Source organism: Paroedura picta, chromosome 7 (assembly GCF_049243985.1).
Source record: "Paroedura picta isolate Pp20150507F chromosome 7, Ppicta_v3.0, whole genome shotgun sequence".
NCBI lineage: Eukaryota > Metazoa > Chordata > Lepidosauria > Squamata > Gekkonidae > Paroedura > Paroedura picta.
The window spans coordinates 102,110,889-102,131,385 of record NC_135375.1 but is presented as its reverse complement, the minus strand read 5'-3'; the positions used below and the strand labels follow the sequence as shown (position 1 = coordinate 102,131,385).

The 20,497-nt window shown below is 49.1% G+C and overlaps 1 protein-coding gene across 1 annotated transcript; it reads left to right on the top strand.

The window, feature by feature from the left end:
- Positions 1-4,128: 4,128 nt before the first annotated feature.
- LOC143841940 (transcription factor HES-2-like) lies at positions 4,129-20,469 on the top strand. The gene is made up of 4 exons (XM_077346489.1): positions 4,129-4,218; positions 18,143-18,238; positions 19,510-19,591; positions 19,727-20,469. The coding sequence occupies exons 1-4, from the start codon at positions 4,129-4,131 to the stop codon at positions 20,137-20,139; spliced, it is 681 nt and encodes a 226-aa protein (XP_077202604.1). The 3' UTR covers positions 20,140-20,469.
- Positions 20,470-20,497: the final 28 nt, after the last annotated feature.

The following is a 20,497-nucleotide window of genomic DNA, read 5'->3' as shown; positions in this document are numbered from 1 at the left end:
CATCAGGAAGAAGTTCCTGACAGACTGGTTTCTCAGTGGAATAGGCTTCCTCGGGAGGTGGTGGGTTCTCCATCATTGGAAATTTTTAAACAGAGGCTGGATAGCCATCTGATGGAGAGGCTGATTCTGTGAAGGCTCAAGGGGGTGGCAGGTTACAGTGGATGAGCGATTGGGATGTGAGTGTCCTGCATAGTGCAGGGGGTTGGACTAGATGACCCATGAGGTCCCTTCCGACTCTGTTATTCTATGATTCTAGGATGGTATTCTATAGCTAGGGATCTCTTGGTAGCTTTGGATATAATTTACCACAATATCCCTTAAAACACCTTGCCAATCGGGGAGGGCTGGTGGTATTTAGGCCATGTATCTGCTCCTTCTCAATGGGTCGAATCCCATCATGAAGTGTTACCTTGGTGGTTCCCCATGAGAGATGTCTGAGAAGTTTCCCCAGAAGACATTTTTTCCTCTGCTCTCGCTTGGGAACATTCTGGAGAATTGAGGGTAGAGCCTGGGGAGGATGAAATTTGGGGAAGGGGGGGATCTCAGCAAAGTAAAAGGCCACCAAGTCCACCTTCCAAAGCATCCGTTTTCTCCAGGGAAACTGACTTCTCTCATCTGCAGGTCAGAACTTGAGGCCCCACCTAGGGTTGCCTACCCTACCTAAGAGCGGATCCAAGTCTCCGGAGGACACCCCTCCCCCCCCATCCTGTTCACTCTACTGCTTCCCTGTGCTGAACGAGATCCTTGAAGGTGCAGGCTGGATGTACTTTTGGAGCCCGCCCCACTTACAAAACCATAAATTTTGCTTGCTTAGAAGGCCCTTTTTCAGATTTGGCTGCTTTCCGAGCTATATTCTATGTTGGAACGCTGGCACCGAGACACTGTTGTCCACGAAGCTCAAGGCTAGGTTACTGCAATGGGATGTACATAGGGCTGCCCTTGAAGACAGTTTGGAAACTGCAGCTAGCGTGAAATTTGGACGATGACATCAGCGACCAAGTTGGCAAATAAACAAATAGATCTAATTCAGTCTCAAGAGGGAGTAGGGTAGCTACTCTCTAAGTAGGATCCGGAGTTCTCCCAGAATGGCAAATGATAGCAAGCTCACAAAGTTCAGTTCTTCTGGAGGAAATAGCAGATTCAGAGGGTGGCCTCTCTGGCATTACAAATCTCTGCTCTCTCCTTTCACCAAACTCCACCCTCTCCTGGCATCAGCCGTAAATCTCCAGCAGTTTTGAGCTGAGGTTGCCAACTGTAGGGTGGGTGTGAAATTTAATCAAGTTTGGTCCATCAGACATTTGCCTGTGGCACCAGAATTAAGTCAAAGATGTAACTTTTCTACATGCCATCTGTTAAATCCGTGGGTTCAGAGGTGGACACAGACATCGGTAGGGACTTGAGCTCTTTATTGTGAGCCCAGAATGGTGCAAGAAGAACTGAACCGAACCACACACACACACACACCGAAAAACCCCAATTTATATACACAAGCATTGGTCAGTTTCGGTTTTTAACTGAGTGGATCTGGCAGAGGGGATCTAGTCGCACATTGGTCAATGACATTGTGAGCCACAATCCTGCCTTGGACCTCAAGCTCGGTGGTCTACAGACACAACACCCTCTGTGGAACAGTTTCAGCGTAATTCCATGCAAAACTACCCTAGTCCAAGCCCATTTGGAAATCAATGTCTTTATTTCACTGTAACTCATCACATTGTTAATGAATTGAAGGGTGGGGGAGTAATTTAGTCCTAGGTGGTACTCAGGTGGTGGGGAACTTTGAGATTTAAGCTTTGCTGAACCATCTGGGACCAGTGACAAAGGTATTAAAGAATTTGTTCACAAATTCCAATGGTTCACTGGGTTTCAAAAGAGGAAACTTCTGAAAAAGTGAAGAGATTAGTCCATAGAAACTTGAAAGGGGCAGGGAAGACTAAAGCTTTTCAGAATGCATGGGCGTTATTGAAAGTCGCAAGAAGGGCAGACCTGACAGAACGCATTCCACAAACCACTTAAGAGGATGCCAGCGTGGTTAAGCCACAAAGTAAAAAAAGAGCAAGATGGCTGCTTTACCCAAATGAGAAGAACAAAGAGGAGCACAGGCCCTTGTAGAACAAATGCACGGAGTTGCTACAGCAAGGGGAAATGTGAATTTGAGGAACAGGACTTATTCAGACAAGCAATCATGTGTTTAAACTCATCATAAGCAGGAAATTAGCCAGTTGTTGGGCACTTCAATGAAAGTGTCGATTTGCTAGGCAGAGGCAGTGTGGTGGGGCGGGGAAGGAAAATTCCATGCTAGGAGTTATTAGAAAAGAGAGCGAAATCAAAGCAGCCAGTAATTCCCCTGGACAGCGCTATGATGCAGTTGAGTGCGGAATTCATGGTACAGCTCCATCCCTCCCTCCTGAAAAAATGCATATCATGGAGCAGGCAACCCCCACCCTCCCCAAATTTATTTATTGAGGACATTTTTATGCAGCCTCTCCAGGGAACCTGCCTTTGATCACAGAGCTGGAATATCTGCCTTATAGCCGAAAGCAGGACAGTTTGAGAAAGGTTTATAAAATTATGTAGAGTGTGGAGGAAGAAGGCAGAAGGAACTTCTGCTCCTCCTCCCATAACACTAGAACTTGGGTGTACCCAGATAAATGGATGAATAGTGGACAAAGGGAAGTTCTTGCCACAGGTCATAGTGACCGTCGCTGACTTAGGTGGCTTTAAAAGAGGACCAGACCAACTCATGGGGGATCGATTCAGCTGTGATTGTGTGCGTCAGGAACTAGAACCTCCATAGTCAGGGGCTGTGCACCTGTTAATGTTGTCATAGGAAATGTTATCTGTTATTTTCAGTTATGGAAACCTCGGTTATTGTTGTTTACCTGATTTTATGAATTGCACTGTACTATCCTTACATTTTGTATAAACCGCCCTGAGCTGCAAGGAAGGGTAGTACAGAAAGGTAAGAAGATAATAAATAATAAATAAATAAAAGAGAGGTGCCAGCCTCTGTACCTTGAAGGTAGATTTTCTAGAGGCAACCACTGGGGGGAAATGAGGCGCTGGTCTGATCCCACAGGGCCCTTCTGTAGGGATGTAAATACAGGTTGTAAATAAAACCTCCCTCTCCCTTCCAACCTGCAGTTCTTCTGGAAAATTAGAGAAAGGCATTTCCTCTGTGGGGGGGATGTGAGGATTCCCGTCTCTCTCTGCAGGAGGTGGGCACAGCTGCAGACGGATTCAGGTGTGAGGGGAGGGGAGAAGTCACCTGTCAGAGAAAAACAAGGCTGAGAAGACACAAGGTTATCCCCCTTAGTGCCCATTTAGTTTCCAAACTGTCGTCAGTCTTTCCTTCAGGCCCTTCCCCAAAGGCTTGGGTGGCCAACAGGACTGGAGAAAAAAAGCATCTTTCCCTTTTTAGCAGAGCCCTGATGTGTGGAAATGGAATTTTTCCTTACAGGGCAGCTAACAGCATCACTGGGTAAAATATACTCTCATTAAGCGTTAGTTAAAAGGGTAGGTGCGCTTTCTCTCTCCAGGTGGTTGGCAACCCATGATGCTAGAGTTCCCAGTCCCCCACCACACAGCCTGGCCTGAGAATGATGCAAACCCTGAAGGTGTGCAGGGGCCATTTCACCTGGCTGAAGGAGGAGTCGTTTCTCACCTTTGGGGCTGAGAACAAAGGAGGCAGAGCAAGATTCAAATCAGATGCAGCAGATTAAAGGCAAGGAAGGGGGCGCAGGGGGAGGGTCTGAGAACCAATGTGGTGTCGGGGTTAAGAGCAGCAGCTCCTAATCTGGAAAACTGGGTTTGATTCCCCACTTCTCCATGTACAGCCAGTTGGGTGACCTTGAGCTAGTCATAGTTCTGTCAGAACTGATCACACAGAGCAGTTCTCTCAGAGCTCTCTCCACCCACCTACCTCACAGTGCCTGTTGCGGGGAAAGGAAGGGAAAGCCACTTTGAGACTCCTTCTGGCAGGAAAAAGCGGGGTACAAAAATTCTTCAGACTCTTGAAAAAGCGGAAACAGACAAAATCCTGTTCTTGCTTCCGCTGAGTGGGGCAGGGGGGAGGGGGCACCAGCGGCTGTGGGGAGACTTTCTCCACTGACTTGGGTGCGCAGAGTGATGGATGTGACGTCGGGCGCAACAGAACCAGTGGACAGGATGGGACCTTCTGCGAGGAACAGGAAGGATCCCGACAGCCTCTACAGAAAGGTAAGGCATCCTGGCTCTTTTTCCCTCTCTGGCGGCGCAGTTAGAGCCACCCGGCACAGAAAGCAAAAGTGGTCCTATCCTGAAAATGGGAGGACGACACAGCATCCTTCTTCAGAGCTAGGGTGGTCTCCAGGGTGCGTGATATGAAGAAGCAGGGAATTGACTGTGGGAATCCACAGCAGACCCCCAGTTTTGTTTGGAACCCAAACAGAAAGAGAGCTGGGGGAGAGGGGTTGTACCGCGCTTTTCACTTTTGAGGAGCCTCAACGTGATTTACAATCGCCTCCCCTTCCTCTCCCCACAACAGACACCTTGTGAGGTAGGTGGGGCTGGGAGAGCTCTGAGAGGAACTGTGACTAGCAAAAGGTTACGCAGCTGGCTGGCTGTGCCTTGGAGGGGCTTAGAATCGCCATCCCTTCCTCTCCCCACAACAGACACCCTGTGAGGTAGGTGAGGTGGAGAGAGCCCTATGAGAACTGTTCTATGAGAACAGCCGTACAAGAACTGTGACTGGTCCAAGGTCACCCAGCCTGTGAAGGAGGAGTGGGGGAATCAAACCCGGCTCTCTAGATTAGAAGCTGCTGCTCTTCACCACTATGCCAAACTGTCTCGTACACACAATGCCTGAAGCTGCCTTATAACAAAATCAGACCTTTGGTCCTTTGAAATCTGGTTCTGTCTACTAAAACTGGCAGTGGCTCTCCAGGATCTTGGTCAGAGGTCTTCCACATCACCTACAGCCTTGTCCTTGTCAGTAGAGAAACCAGGGTTTGAACCAGAGACCTTCTGCATGCCAAGCTGATGCTCTACCACTGAGCCACAGGCTCCTCCTGAATAATTTTGTCGTGAGCTGGGGATGTGCAGAGTAATGGGTCGTGGGTCAGACTAGGACCTGGGAGAATGGGTTCAGATCTGCCCTTACCCACCTCACCGGGTAACCCTGGGCCATCCAGTCTCTCTTGCATTCTAGCCTACCTCGCAGGGCTGTTGTGAGTATAAAATGGGGAAGAGGAAGCCATGTAGACCACTCCAAGCTCTTTAGAGGAAAGGCAAGAATAAAAACTACGAGAGCCATTTCTTTCTTCCTTTCTTTGTTGGGGCAGTGGGAGAGGGAGGGAAAATTGATGATTTTATCTCAAGCAAAGATCCCGGTTTTATCTGTTTGTTTAAATCTTTATCTGTGGCTTCGGGGCTTCTAGACATTATTTCTCAGTGCCCATCTGCGCACTTGCTGGGGGGGGGGAGCAGAATGTATAATTTGGAGTGGCGGAAATGGGGAGGAGCAAATTACTTGGGGATGCAAAGATAGAGACATCTCCGCCGACCCCCTTTCTGCGGGGGGAGGGAGGCAGAAGGACAGAAATTTAAGCTCCGCCAATCTCAGCGGGAGCCTTCTGAATAAACATGCTTCAGGCTATTTCCTAAAGGCACATTAAACGCTCAAAGTCCACAGCATTCACATGTTTTACCCAGTCCCGCTAGAGTGAAATTTCAGGGTCAAGAGATACTTCTAGTTGTTGTGTTTTGCCACCAGGATTTTCTAGGCAAGACATGTTCAGAGGTGATGTCACGACCCTGGTGTTTCCTGGAGGTCCCCCCATCCAACTCCTAGCCAGGTTCAACCCTCCTGAGCTTTCTGAGATCCGAGTTGATCCAGCTAGCCAGGGCCACGCAGGGCAAGGGCAAGACATCCTACCCACTGCAGAAAAGACTTCGGTTTTGCAACCCTTCCCTCCTTTCCTTACAAATATGGAACGCTTCAGATGCCAGATTCCAGTGAGGAGCAACGCTGCAGGAGAAGCCAAAAGACTAACACAATTTGTGACTTCCTCTCTCTTTTTAAATTTTAATTCAGTTTATCGACTGCACCTGCCCTGCTAGCAATCTCAGGGCGGTTCACGGCATTTTAAACCGGACTTTGGTAAAATGCAAAGTCCAGTGAAAATGATAAAAACTTTTATCACCACTAAAAAAAGTTCCTTCTTCCCCACGCCACCATTTTTTTCAGACGCCTTATCCGTATTTCAGCCATATTGATGGTAGTGGGTGGGTGGGGGTGAGGGGGGGAGGCCGAACTAGGGGAAGAGAGTAGGGAGGGGAGTTCTTCTTCTAAATCGCCCCAGCTTCAATGGAAGAGCGCCATTTTGCAGGCCCTGAGTTACTCGCTCACTTCTTCAATCTGCCCCAAATTTTGATAGTCTTAAAGGCGCTATTGCAATGGACTCTTGCTTCTTTCTACTGCTACAAACAGGCTAGCTCGCTCGTCTTGAACAGATTCTTGTGAAAGGGAGTCTCTTTGCTGGGCCCAGGGAAATCTAACCATCTCTTGTAGGATTGGCAATGATCCTAGAGGGAAATGAGTTCTTTAATTAATAGGATGTTATTTACCAGGCAATGCTCTTGATTTTCACACCAAATGCGTAAGTTGCCCATTTCCCACATGTTAACATTCTAAAAGGAGCCATCTTTTTCAGCCCAGAGACTCCCATGGATTAAGAAGGGTGTAACTCTGCCTATGAGGAAGAGTGCCTGCACTCAAAAGCCCACGCCTTGAATAAATCTTTGTTGGTCTTAAAGGTGCCACTGGGCTCTGATTTTATTCTGCTTATTAGGGTGGCACTAGAAACCTTGGCTAAAGAGAAAGGGTCTTTTTTCGTCTCCAGGCCTTTCGGCCATCCTCTCCTCGTTATCGTTTTATTTATTTTAAACATGGGCCTACCTCCTTTTGGACACCCCTTCCACCACCAGAGCAAAAGCAAAACAGCCAAAATAAAAACTACTCATAAAAATGAGGCAATGTTTAAAATGTCATTTCTCCCAAGAAAGGTTGACAAGCTCTCTGTGGTACCTGGAAATCTGACACCATTACAATTGATCTCCAGGTTATTGAGATCTGGAGAAAATAGCTGCTTTGGGGGGTGCCTGCTATGACATTATATTTCCTGAGGCCCCTCCCCTCCCCACCCTCTCCAGCTTTCGCTCCCAGAACCTCCAAGAATCTCCCAACCCAGTGCTGGCAACTGTTCTCCCAAGCAATCTCCCTAAAGAGAGATTCAAGTAGATAGACAAAAGGGGATGTTTCACCACGTCTAAATCAAAGCAAAGCGGAACAATTCTTTAAGTGCAGAAGGAGGCAGTTTGCATTGTGAACACAGAAGTAGGGCTTGATTTGATGACCGGACATGGCCGGAAGATGAAACAGGGTGAGACAGACGGAAAACAGACAGGGGAAGACAGGAGCTCCATAACTGGATTGCCCCCAGGATATTTCTGATATTTTCAGTCATGCAGTTCCCAACTCAGATTAAGGGAGGGAGATTAGGTTTGGAGAGATACACATTCCGTTAAGGCTACTGATTTCTGGCAGAACCCAAAGGATAGTTATTCCAGCAAGGTATTTGTGCTTAACATCTTCACAATGCTGCATGTTTGTGGGATACCTTCACGATGCCATTGACTAATTTGTTTTCTCCTTACATTTGTACTCTGATGACTCCCATTTAATTATCTGAAGGAGTGCCCATGCACCCAAATGCTCATACCCTGAATCAAAACTGGTAGGTCTTAAAGTTGCCACTGGGATGCCAGCCATGGTGGTGCAGCCAGCATTCTAGGGGCTGGGAAGACGCCACGTTACTTCTGGTTGTATAACCAGAAGTGAGGTCACAGTACTGGGTGACGCTCTAGCAAGCACTTCCCAAAGAACTCTCTTGTTTTACCATAGGGTTTGGGGGGCTACTACATATAGTTGACAGCTTTGGGTTGGGAAATTCCTGGAGACTTGGAAGTGGGTGGGATTTGGGGCAGGGAGGGACCTCAGTGAAGTCTAATGCTATGGGGTTCTCCCTACAAAACAGCCTTTTCCTCCAGGGGAACTGACCTCTTTAGTCTGGAGATGACTAAAGGAGATCCCCAGGTCAAACCTGGGGACTGGCATCCTTATTGCTGGAAGATGCTGTGGCAGTACTAGGCTATCACCTCCCTCATTTCTCCTGCGATGGGGAGCAGAGGGACCAGAGGTGGGGGGCAGGAGGCCTCCCGATCACAGTAGATTTTTGACAATTGGATGGAGAAAGGTGGTTTGCCTCTGCCTGAAAACTTTTACATCCACAATCACGACCAGTTTTAGTTTTGCGGACTGCCTCTGATGCGTCTTGCTTCTGACAGCTTCTCCCAGGTTTTAAGGAGGAGCCAGCTGACCTCAGCCAATGAGAACTATTGGACTGGGGCAACAACCAATCAAACCCAGGCATCTATCCCATTCCCAAGACCGGTTGTTTGTCCACTCCGGCTTGAGGAATTCCTGCAGATTTGGGGGTAGTGCCTAGAGAAGTCGGAGTTTAAGCAAAATCTGATCTCTGTGGTATACCATAGAACAGGGGTAGTCAACCTGTGGTCCTCCAGATGTCCATGGACTACAATTCCCACAATGCTGGCAGGGGCTCGTGAGAATTGTAGTCCATGGACATCTGGAGGACCACAGGTTGACTACCCCTGCCATAGAACCTATCCTCTGAAGCTGCCACTTCCTCCAGGGGAAGAGCCAACCGCCATAATCTGGAGATGGTTTCTAATTCCTGGAGAACTCCAGGCCCTGCCTTGAGGGCTGGTAACCCTGCTACCCTAGACGTGTGGGGAGGCTGTGCAGATGCCACTCGAAAGAGCTGGATGAGGGACCTCTTTCTCCTGCTTGGCTTGTAGGCTCTCACCACGTGATTCCCCAGGTTTTTGTTCCCTGGCAGCTAGGGAGGGGTGTCATAATACCAAGATGAAGGGCAGGGGTGGGGGGAGGAGAGATGAGTCAACTTCTGAGCATTTTCAAACAATGGGAGATCACGCATGGGAGGGAGGCGTGGACTCCAGCAGACAGAGCAATGGGGGAGGCAGTGTGAGGTCAAACAATGTATTGTAAGGCAAGCCCACGGAGGCGAATTTCGGTGCCTCGATCCCACATACTGTCAAATCATTGCATTCGGTAGTAATTCATCCAAATTACTGAACAAGCCCTGGGTTCGACGTTAGCAGATACTTGTGCAGCCTAGCATTTCCTGTTCGCTCAGAAGGATGCACTTCCAAGGCAAATCCCCCCTCACCATTCTGCTAGGAGGAAGAGCTGTTTTTTATACCCTGCTTTTCTCTCCCAGAAGGAGTCTCCAATCACCTCACATCCTCTCCCCACAACAGACACCCTGTGAAGTAGGTGGGGCTGAGAGAGCTTCTGAAATTCCTGCTCTGTGAGATCAGCTCTAACAGGACCGTGACTAGCCCAAGGTCACCCTGCTGGCTGTATGGGGAGGAGCGGAGAATCAAAACTGGCTTGCCAGTTTAGAAGCTGCCGCTCTTAACCACTACATCACACTGGCAGGGGTGGCCAAATTGTGGTTCCCCAGATGCCCATGGACTACAATTATTACGAGCCATGATAATTGTGGTCCACGGACAGCTGGAGACCCGCAGTTTGGTTACCCCTGGCCCAGAGTGTCAAACTGAGGGACTCCGATGCGGCTAGGTGTGGTCTTCAAGGTGCCACTGGACTCTGAATTTGTTCTGGGGGACTCCGGTTAGAATCCCTGCTCTCTGCCACAGAAGCTTCCAGAAGCACCACCTCAGCCTAACTCACAGGGTTTGTTCTGAGGACAAAATGGAGGAGAATGACCTCAGTTGGTTTGGGTCCTCGTTGCGGGAGAAAGGCCGGGTATAAATGAAGATGATTTTTTTTTTAAGGGCATGACTGGCCCATGTTCAGTGATATGGGAGTTTTCAAGGTGGTGGTTTGCTGCTGCCTGGCGAGTGTACCTTGGTGGTCTCTTTTCCAAATAACGTTTCTGCTTCCACTCCTGAGATCTGACAAGATCAGGCTGCACCACATAGGGATGCCAGCCTCCAGGTGGAATTACAGATCAGACTGACAGCATCGGTTCCCCTGGAGAAAATGGCTGCTTTGGAGCGGGGATTTTATGGCATTAGGCCCCAGGGAAGTCCCTGTCCTCCCCACACTCCATCTCCAATCTCCAGACCTGGAGTTGGCAACCGTTCCCCTCACATCCCCCACTGGTGGCCAGGGAAGACCTAGCAATAATAAAACGGTGGCATTTCCCTGCCAGTAGTCATAGCGATGGACAGCAGCAGGGGTGATTTCAAAAGGGGATTAGACAGATCCATGGCCGAGAAGGTCCATCCGTGGTTACTAGCCACGGTGACTCAAGGGCAATCCCCAGTGTTGCTGTGATGAAACACTGGAGAAGTACTCGGCCTCTCTGCCCTGTTGTTGTTCCTCCAGAGCAGGGGTAGTCAAACTGCGGCCCTCCAGATGTCCATGGACTACAATTCCCAGGAGCCCCTGCCAGCATTCGCTGGCAGGGGCTCCTGGGAATTGTTGTCCATGGACATCTGGAAGGCCGCAGTTTGACTACCCCTGCTCCAGAGGAACTGGTTGGACACTGTGTGAGGCAGGATGCTGGACTAGATGGACCCTCACTGGACTGATCCAGCAGGGCTCTTCTTATGTTCTTATCAGAGGAAGGCCTTGGCCTCTGAGCCCTGTTGTGGGCCCTCCAGAGGAATTGGTTGGCCCCTGTGTGAGGCAGGATGCTGGACTACATGGACCCTCACTGGTCTGACCCAGCAGGGCCCTTCTTATGTGTTTACGTCCTTGTGACTTTCAGCGATCTTCTGCAGGAGTCAGCATTAGTGACTCATGGTTTATTTTATGGAATTTGTTGGGCTGAGCAGATACTGTTTATGAATATGTATATAAGCCTGGCGGGCAAGCAAAACGGAAGAAAATCACCACAATATGCTAATGGCTTTGACACACGCTACCCGACAGGTTCTCATGAATACTTTTCGGTCCTGCAACCTGATTTGCATTTTGCGGCCTACAAATCTGCCGTCTCAGACGGTCCAGTCTGACGGGCGTTTTCAGAGAAACGGCTTCTTGGGTGGAGATTATATAATTGACTCAACTCAGATGATCTAAGCAGACGCTGTTGGCAGAAGTTTTCGAACAGCGGGGTTGGATTGCCAGAATGAGTTACCCTGATGAAGGGGGCTTTTGACTCTCAAAAGCTCATACCTTTGAAATCTCGGTCTCAAAGAGCCAGCAAGGTCTAAGTGGTTAAGAGCGGCAGACTCTAATCTGGAGAACTGGGCTTGTTTCCCCGCTCCTCCACTGCAGCCAGCTGAGTGACCTTGGGCTAGTCACAGTTAGAGCTGTTCTCACAGAGCAGTTCTCTCAGTGCTCTCTCAGCCTCACAGGGTGTTTGTTGTGGAGAGAGGAAGGAATGGTGACTGTACGCTGCTCGTAAGGTATCAGTGGTCTCAAATCTTTCTCTTCTACTACACAACACAGCTACCCACCTGAATCCACTCTAAGAAAGCCATCTCAGCCAAGTCCGTACTTCCATGACACACAGGATGGTATGCTCCAGAGTGGGAAATACCTGGAGATTTGGGGCAATGGACCCAGAAGACAGTGGAGTTTGGGAGAGGGGAGGGGCTTCAACATGATTGTAACACCATAGAGCAGGAGTGGCCAACCTGTGTCTCTCCAGATATCCATGGACTACAGTTCCCATGAGTCCTTGAGCTGGGCTCATGGGAATTGTAGTCCATGGACATCTGGAGAGCCACAGATTGGCCACCCCTGCACATAAAGCCTAATTTCCAAAGAGGCCATTTTCCCCAGGAGAACTAATCTCTGTCACCTGGAGATTAGTTGTAACGGTGGGAGCTGTCCAGCCACCACCAAGAAATTGGCAATTGACAGAGCCTTCTTTGTCGTGTGCCACATGGACTTGCCTGATGTTCTTTCTGTGAATTTCTGAATCTTCTGGGTTCATTTTGTTCCTCTTTCTGCGGCTTGTGTGTTTTATGTGTTCGGTTTTTCCCCACTGGGGCTGTGAGAACAAGTCCCCGGGGACAACCGCTCTACCTCGTGAATTATAATGCAGTCTCCCATTGCTCAAAGCCTCGGCTTCATTCCTGTTTGATGACAAATGAGTCTTCCACGGACACGGCGGCGCTTTTCAGAATAATGTCAGGGGGAGGGGACCAGGTCCTTGCCCCCAGGAACTTACAAATACGGATTTCAGCAGTGAGGGAAGACAATAAAGGCTGGAAGGTAGAAATAACTTAAAAAAAAAGAAAGCTAGAAATAAGGATAAAGAGACAGATGGGATATTAATGGTTCAGATGATCCTTTTTATGACACCATCTGTGGTGGCTACCCAGCAACAAGCTCTGCCGGCAGTCCCAGAACCCTTTTGCAGGCAGGAATATGACGGGGAAAGCTAAAAGGGGTGTAAATAAGAGCTAAGCTTACACTCTCCCAAGGTAAATGCCACCAACACAAGCTAGCGTGGGCCCCTATGAATTCAGAGCTCTCTGCATACCCTCCATGAATGGAGGTCCACCTTCAGCCTCAAAGCAGTCTTCCAAGTCTCGTCTATTCCACGGGGACAGATGGGGCATCAAGACTACACAAAAGGAAAACGAGACTTTTAGATCTAGATCTGAGTCCAGCCGCACCTTAAGAGAGAAGATTTTCAGGGTAGAAACATACGAGAACACGTGGAGGGAGCATACGCATGGACACTTGTTCTGTGGCCAATGGAAGCACATGGATGTTTCACTGTCTAGCTATGCATACAAACACACACCGTTTCCATCTCACCATAACTGAGAGCCACCATAGCTTAGGGCTTGCGTGTCAGGTTAATCCAGGCTTTCTCAGACAAGGTTTCGTGAAATCCTGGGCCTAGTCTGCACGCGATAGATAATGCACTTTCCAGGTGCTTTAGAAGTAGATTTTCCGGTTCCGTACATGTGTGCGGAATGGGCCTTGGGTTTTCTTGATGGCCCTGGAAGGGTTTCCTGAGTTAATTTTTAAAATATATTTTAAATTGGTTAAACATTACGCTGGAGGGCGTCACCCCAAGGGTCAGACATGCACAGGGGATATATTTACCTTTTACCTTTATGACCATATATGGTCACGTTGACCCCCTCCCCCTCTCAAAATGGCCAATGTTGGGCCTGGAGGGGACGGGAAAGGGAGGGGCCCCAGGTGGGCGTGGACAGAGCTCTGCTTACCAACCATATTCTGCATGGTCGTGCCACTTCTGGAGTTTCTCGAAGCCTCAGTGGTAAAGCTGAGAAGGGTGGAGCCAGGGTCTGCCTTGGAAATCTGTGGGATAACTGTGTACCTGCCACGCTCTTAGCTTCACAGGTTTGTAAGGATAAAAACTGATCAGGGAAGAGAATTGTAAGTATTGATGCGTCCACAATGGAGGAAAGCGGGCAATAAACACACTACAGTACCATATTTACTTAATATTTCCTCCTCCTCCTCCTCCTCCTCCTCCTCCTCCTCCTCCTCCTCCTCCTCCTCCTCCTCAACAAAACCCAGTCTTCCTTTCAGGTAAATAGAGTAAAGGCTGCTGAAGGTATTTGAAATGGAGTTAACTTTAACACCAGATTCATTGTGAGATGAGACGTTTTGTTACAGTATGCATTTTTATCCCGTCCTTTTGCCGAGGGGGTCCCAAAGAGTTCTTCCTCGTTATCCTCACAACAATCCGGTGAGGTAGGCTAGAAGAAGAGGTCAGCCACTGAATGTCATGGGGAAGTGGACCTGGGCCTGCAAGATCTAGTTCTATGATCTAGGCCAGAGGTGGCCAAATGGTGGCTCCCCAGATGCCCATGGACTACAATTCCCATGATCCCCTGCCAGCACATGCTGGCAGGGGCTCATGGGAATTGTAGTCCGCAGGCATCTGGAGAGCCACAGTTTGGACACCCCTGTATCTAAGCAATTGCAGTCCTCAAAAATTCCTGAGACATGTTAGGTTTGGTTCACAAAGACATCCTGTGAAGAAGAGGCTATTACCAATTGAATAACTACAGGGCACGGTTGGCCAGGAAACAGCAACGCATTTTAATGGGAGGAGAGGTCTTCAGGCTTAGTATGCGACGTGCAACCATTTTCAGATGCGAAAAGTTGGAGGCAGTGGCGGTGATTTAGAGAAGCGGGAGAGTAACAACAGAATTAGCCTCGGGTGGGCAAGAGCCAGGAGTTGGACATGGTGTCCTCATTGCTATCGCCCTGTCCTTTTCAACTGGGTTCTCCCATGGGTGTTTAGCGTCCACCCGAAATCTGGATCTCTTTGCCTCTCAGAAAGTACATCATATCCTGGGGCAAGAAGGTCTTAAGACAGTGCTTCTCAACCTGGGGTTCAAGACCCCTTTGGGGGTCGAATGGCCCTTTCACAGGGGTTGTGGCAGGGCGAGCAGCTTGGCAGGGGGGGCGCTATCCACACAACAGCCTTGCGGGGTAGATCGAGATAGAGCGTTCATCTGTCTGGAGCAGCAGAAAAGGGCGAGATTGGCATGGTGGGACAAGAGGCAGGACTGAACTGAGAAACCCCGGAAAAAAACCAATTTATATACAATCCTGAACGATGGATCTTCACTCCATTGGCCAGTTTTCGGTTTACTTTCTGTGAAAGAACACTTGCAGAATTTTATGGTTGGGGGTCACCACAACACGAGGAACTGCATTAAAGGGTTGTGGCATTAGGAACGTCGAAAACCACTGTCTTAAGAGGACGATGACCCTAAAAAATCTACTTGTTTTCTCTTTTGTTTTGTAACACCTGGCCTCAGTGGAAGAGGTCTAGGGAGTGTGAATTACACGTTATTGGGGTGCTCTAGTCAAAGGTAAGGCATGCCTTTGTAACTTTTCTCTATCTTTTTAAGGGACCGACACAGCTGGAAACAGCTTACCTACAACTGAGAGCCAGTTTGGTGTTGTGGTTAAGAGTGGCGGCTTCTAATCTGGAGAACCAGGTTGGATCCCCCACTCCTCTTCCACATGCAGCCAGCTGAGTGACCTTGGGTTAGTCACAGTTCTCTCAGAGCTCTCTCAGCCTTACAGGTAGTGGGGAGAGGAAGGGGAGGTGATTGTAAGCTGCTTCGAGACTCCTTTGGGCAGTGAAAAGTAGGGAACAGGGTAAGTGAGCTGGTTTTTAGAGCCCAAGTAGGTAAGTAGGTCAGTTTATTCAGTCATTTGACGTGAGTAAATAATATTTCTACAAGGACGAAGAGCAGTAAAACTATTTAACAAACAATGAAAATGGGTAAGGTTAAAATATCCCCAATGGATGCAAAATTATAAAATGTGAATATTAAAAACAGATATCAAAACTAATAATATATGATTCAAATGAGTAGCCGTGTTGGTCTGAAGTAGCACAAAACAATCAGAGTCCAGTGGCACCTTTAAGACCAACAAAGATTTATTCAAGGTGTGAGCTTTAGAGTGTAAGCACTCTCCCTCAGACTATGAACTGACGATCATGACAGTGGGACTTATTAGCAAAAGTTAATCCTGTAGCATTATTATTATTTATTTACTCTCATTATTTATTATTAAGTACCCAGTACTCTATGGACAGGGAAATACAGTAATAACTACAGAAATAGAAGATCAAATTGTAAATGATATTTACCTGTACTTTTCTATCCTTCTTAGTCTTATTCTAGTCGAGATACAAAGAAATGTTGCTGCCTTACAAGAGGTGGTTGGAGCCTTATCCCTTAACTGAAATCTTACTAAGGTGTCGCTATTATATGAGGATAGAGATGAATGTTTAGTATAATGTGCTGACAGAGGGAGAATGACTGTCCCTCATCCTGCTATCAAGTGAGGATAGAGATGAATGTTCAGGTTAATGTGCTGACAGAGGGAGAATGACTGTCCCTCATCCTTGGGCAAGACAAAGGTATCTGTGAGATTGTCTCAGTTTGATGAGTCTTGCAGGAGCATCAACAGGTCTCCAACACGTCTCTGGAGCCTGCCCTCCAAAAGCGCTGAAGGAAGTGGTAGAGGCCAAGGAAATCGATCAAGGGAGGCCTACCTCACATCAGCCCAGCCTAGCTCAGTCACAGAAGCCTTGGGGAATATTAGCATGGGAGGCCAGCAAGGATTTCCAGGGTCACTATGCCGAGGCAGACAGCAATGGCAAACTACCTCTGAACGCCTCTAGCCTTGGAAATCCTAAGGGGATCACCGTAAATCAGCTGTGACTTGACAACACACAGGCACCCCTGAGAGGATTTGAGGAAGCCTTCGACATGATACTTGTGCCCCCTAGTGTCCTCTGAGCGAGACACTATCCCTCTTGCAGTTCCTCGCGACTCCCTCGGCACTGGCCTGAAGAAACCGCTGGTGTCTCAGCATAGGGTCTTTCTGGACCGCTTTCTGTAAACCCACTAGGACCCCTCCCGGTTTTCTCTGAAACGCAGCTGCCTTGCCGTCCCCTTTACGGATCAATTGCCGGGGAGCCCAACGGATCTCGATCAGGGTACCTGATCAGTCAAACTGTCCTCAGACAAATTCAGAGTCTAGTGGCACCTTTAAGACCAGCAAAGATTTATTCAAGGCGTGAGCTTTCGAGTGCAAGCACTCGAAAGCTCACGTCTTGAATAAATCTTTGCTGGTCTTAAAGGTGCTACTGGACTCTGAATTTGTTGTGCTACTTCAGACCAACCGGGCTAGCCACTTGAATCTGTCCTCAGATGGTTAATCTATGACGGGGGGAACCAAACTGTGGCTCTCCAGATGCCCATGGACTACAATTCCCATGAGCCCCTGTCATTTTTTGCTACTGCCCAATGTTTACACACATGCAAATGTTATTGACTTCACAGTTGGGGAAACCAAGCCTAGTCTTCCTTTCGGGTGAACTGGGTAAAAGTTGCCGAAGGCATTTGAACTGTAGCCAACTCCAACACCAGATGGATTGTGAGATGAATGTGCTAGCTGGGGCTCATGGGAACTGTAGTCTGTGGACATCTGGAGGACCACAGCTGTTCACATCTCCCCTCTGACTAGAGAAGAGGTGGTGGATTGGGCATGATTTTTTAAAAATGGAATGTAAATTAATGTATGATGATTATAATGTTTATGATGATATATTGTGTTATTTTGTTGTTTATTATTCTATTATGTGTGCTGTTACCTGACCTGAGCCCCTTGCGGAAGGGAGATTATACATAAAATATTATTATTAAACACGAATGTCATTGATTCAAATGGGTAGCCGTGTTGGCCTGAAGTAGACCTTGATCCTTGGTGGAGGATAATGCTGTGTAGTCCCCCCTCCAAAGCAGCCATTTGCTCCAGGGGAACTGGTCTCTTTAGTCTTGAGATGAGCTAGAATTCCAGGGGATCCCCTGATCCCACCTGGAGGCTGGCATCCCTATGTCTAGCCTCAATATGCAAGACTGGAGTGGAAGAAGTTCTCCCTTTTAGAGAATTGCTTTTGTTCATACAGAGCTTTTTGCAGGTATCTCTTGGGCCACTCCCACATTCTCCGTGTAGGCTCCCTCACAGAGCTGGGTGGATAAAATGCAGGAAAGGAGTCCAACATAAGCCCCGTAGAGCCCTCCCTGAGGGCAAAGGCAGGGTACAGAGATAAAAATTAAATAAATCCAGGAGGGTGAACATCTAGCAGTCAGACCCAGGAGACCTTTGGATCATTCTCAGCCCCAGGGCCAGTTGCTCAGCGAGAAAGGTCTTTTACAACAGGTGGCTTAAAGTAAGACCGGGCATTCCGGCTTTGTGTGTTCCCGGCATGAATCCAGATGTTAAAGGTAGGGCTTCGGGGCTAAGCGGTCACTGGCGGTCACTCCATCATTCAAAGCAAAGCAGAAATTCAAAAAAGCACTCCGGAGTGTTGAATCCAAAAAAACAGGTGGAAAACAAAAGCGGTAGGACTTCACTCGGGCAGGCCCCCCGGGCCAGAACCAACTGGTTCGTTTTGTTCAAAACCACGCTTCTGCTCCTGTCTGCCTCTGGGCCGGGTTACTGCCTTGGCTTTCTACTTGCTCATCTTCTTCCTCCTCCTCTCGTTGCCACCAGTCCATCAAGCCCTTGGTTGAGAAGCGGAGACGGGCCCGCATCAACGCCAGCCTGGAACAGCTGAGGAAGCTACTGCAGACCAGCCCAGGGCCGCAGGTAAGGGCAGAGGTGGCCAGATGGGTCCCTGCAGGTGCCGGCTGACTACAGTGGGCAGAGCCATGAATTCCTTGGATTGGAGGCTTTTGTGTATTTACCAGGGCAGAAGGAGGCAAAGAGCAACCCCCCCCAGCAGAGTCCTCTGGGTTTTTTTTCTAGAGAATATATTGCCATAAATAAAACTCCAGATCCGCAGTTGCAAGAGCCTCCTCAAGCTTATTACGATAAGGGATTCTTGCCAGAGCTTATCCAAACAGCAGCTTCCGGTGCTGTTGGGTAAACCCATTAGCACTAAGCCGGAGCAAAGAAAACACACAGCCTATGACCTTTCGGAAAGGCATGGTTGCGCATGTTGCTGACGGCAGAGTATGAGATGGATGCCCAAGTCTCTCTCTGGAGACTCTCTGCTTTCGTTTTAAGAAGGGCCGTCTCTGGAGGCAGCGGGGCTGCGAAGGTGCGCTTCAAAAGGAGGTGGGCTATGCCGGCTGAAGTTTTCAGTGCTAAGTTCCCAGAGGTTTAAGGGAGGGTCTCCACTTCCCACAGGCTGGTCCAGGACAATGGTCCATCTAGTCCAGCATCCTGCCTCACACAGTGGCCAGCCAGTTCCTCTGGAGGGCCCACAACAGGGCACAGAGGCCGAGACCTTTCCTGACGTTGCCTCCTGGCTCTGGGATTCAAGGGCTGACTGCCTCTGAACATGGAGGTTCCCCTTTATCATCAGTCTAATCCTTTCCAAGACATCTATGCTCACGGCCATTGGTATGACTGGCCCAGACTAGTGCACAACACGCTTAAAAGGCAACTTTTCTCTTCCTGTGAAACTGGAGCTATACTGCACATCTAGCAATGATAGCTAACTAATCTATTTCTGCCAGGAATTACCAGGAAGCCGGTACAGTAAAAAGACATCCGTACACACATAGTGAAGAAGGTATCTGCAACTCTTCCAGTAAAACTTAGCTTAGATAAACTGAGAACCAGCGTGGTGTAGTTGTTAAAGAGCGGCAGCCTCTGTTCTGGAGAACGGGCTTGATTCCCACTCCTCCTCCACATGTAGCCAGCTGAGTGACCTTGGGCTAGTCGCAGTTTTCTTAGGGCTGTTCTCTTCAAGCTCTCTCAGCCCTACCTACGCCACAGGTTGCCTTGTTGTGGGGAAAGGGAAAGCTGTTTGTAAGCTGCTTTTGGGGCCTCCTTTGGGTAGTGAAAGGCAGGGTATAAAAAAGCTCTTCTTCTAAATCAAGGCTCCCGTCTTCATTTTTGGCCTTCCGCAGAACTCCGGAGCTCTGTCCCGTTTGGAGAAGGCCGAGATCCTGGAGATGACAGTCCAGCAGCTTCAGCAGTACAAGCAGCGAGGTAAAGGAGAAGCCTAGACCCTTTTTCCCCTTGCCCAGAAAGTGCGGGGAGCATAGAAGAAACAATGGGGGTAGGGGGCTCCACTCCCCAGTAGGATCAGAGCAACCGACCTGGCTGATTTTGCCTCCTTTCTAGGCGCCCCTGCTTCTCCTTCCCGTAACAGCCCCGATTTTGCTGCCGGTTACTGCCATGGCATCAAGGCGGTCAGCTCTTTCCTGAGCTCAGCCAGCTCCTCCTTGGACCAGGAGATGAAGACTCGGATCCTGTGGCATCTGGAACACACACCGGGCCTCAGGCCTTCCCTCAGCACGGTTTCCAGACCCTGCTGCCCACCAAAAGCAGCCTCTGCCCTCTGTCCACCATCTGCCTTCTTGTGGGCACCACCGCCACCTCCTCATATGCCTGCCTGCCTCACACCTCCTCTTCCAGCCTCCTGTACGATTGCTGAGCAGGTCCTGCCCGTCTTGACCCCATCACCCCAGCCGCCTGGCCCGTGGACTCAGGCAAGCTCCCCGGCCGCCCCGACCCATATGTGGCGGCCGTGGTGACATCCAGGAGATGCCAAGCCTTCCTCAGAATAGTTTCAGCCACCACCACCACCCCCGGTTGAATCTGTAAACTGAGGTGTTGGGCCAAATCCACTTCAAGGACAAAGAGGCTGCAATCTACCTTCGTTGGGGGCATAAATTCTTGGTGCAGCGGTTAAGAGTGGCAGCTCTGATCTGGAGAACTGGGCTGGATTCCCCACTGCTTTTCCCCACGCAGCCAGCTGGGTGGCCTTTGGCAACTCAGTTGTCCAGAGCTCTCTCAGCCCCGCCTGCCTCACAGGATGTCTGTTGTGGGGAAGAGGAAGGGGAGGCAATTGTAAGCCCCTTTGAGACACACTTGCCATTGTGACTGGTTTGT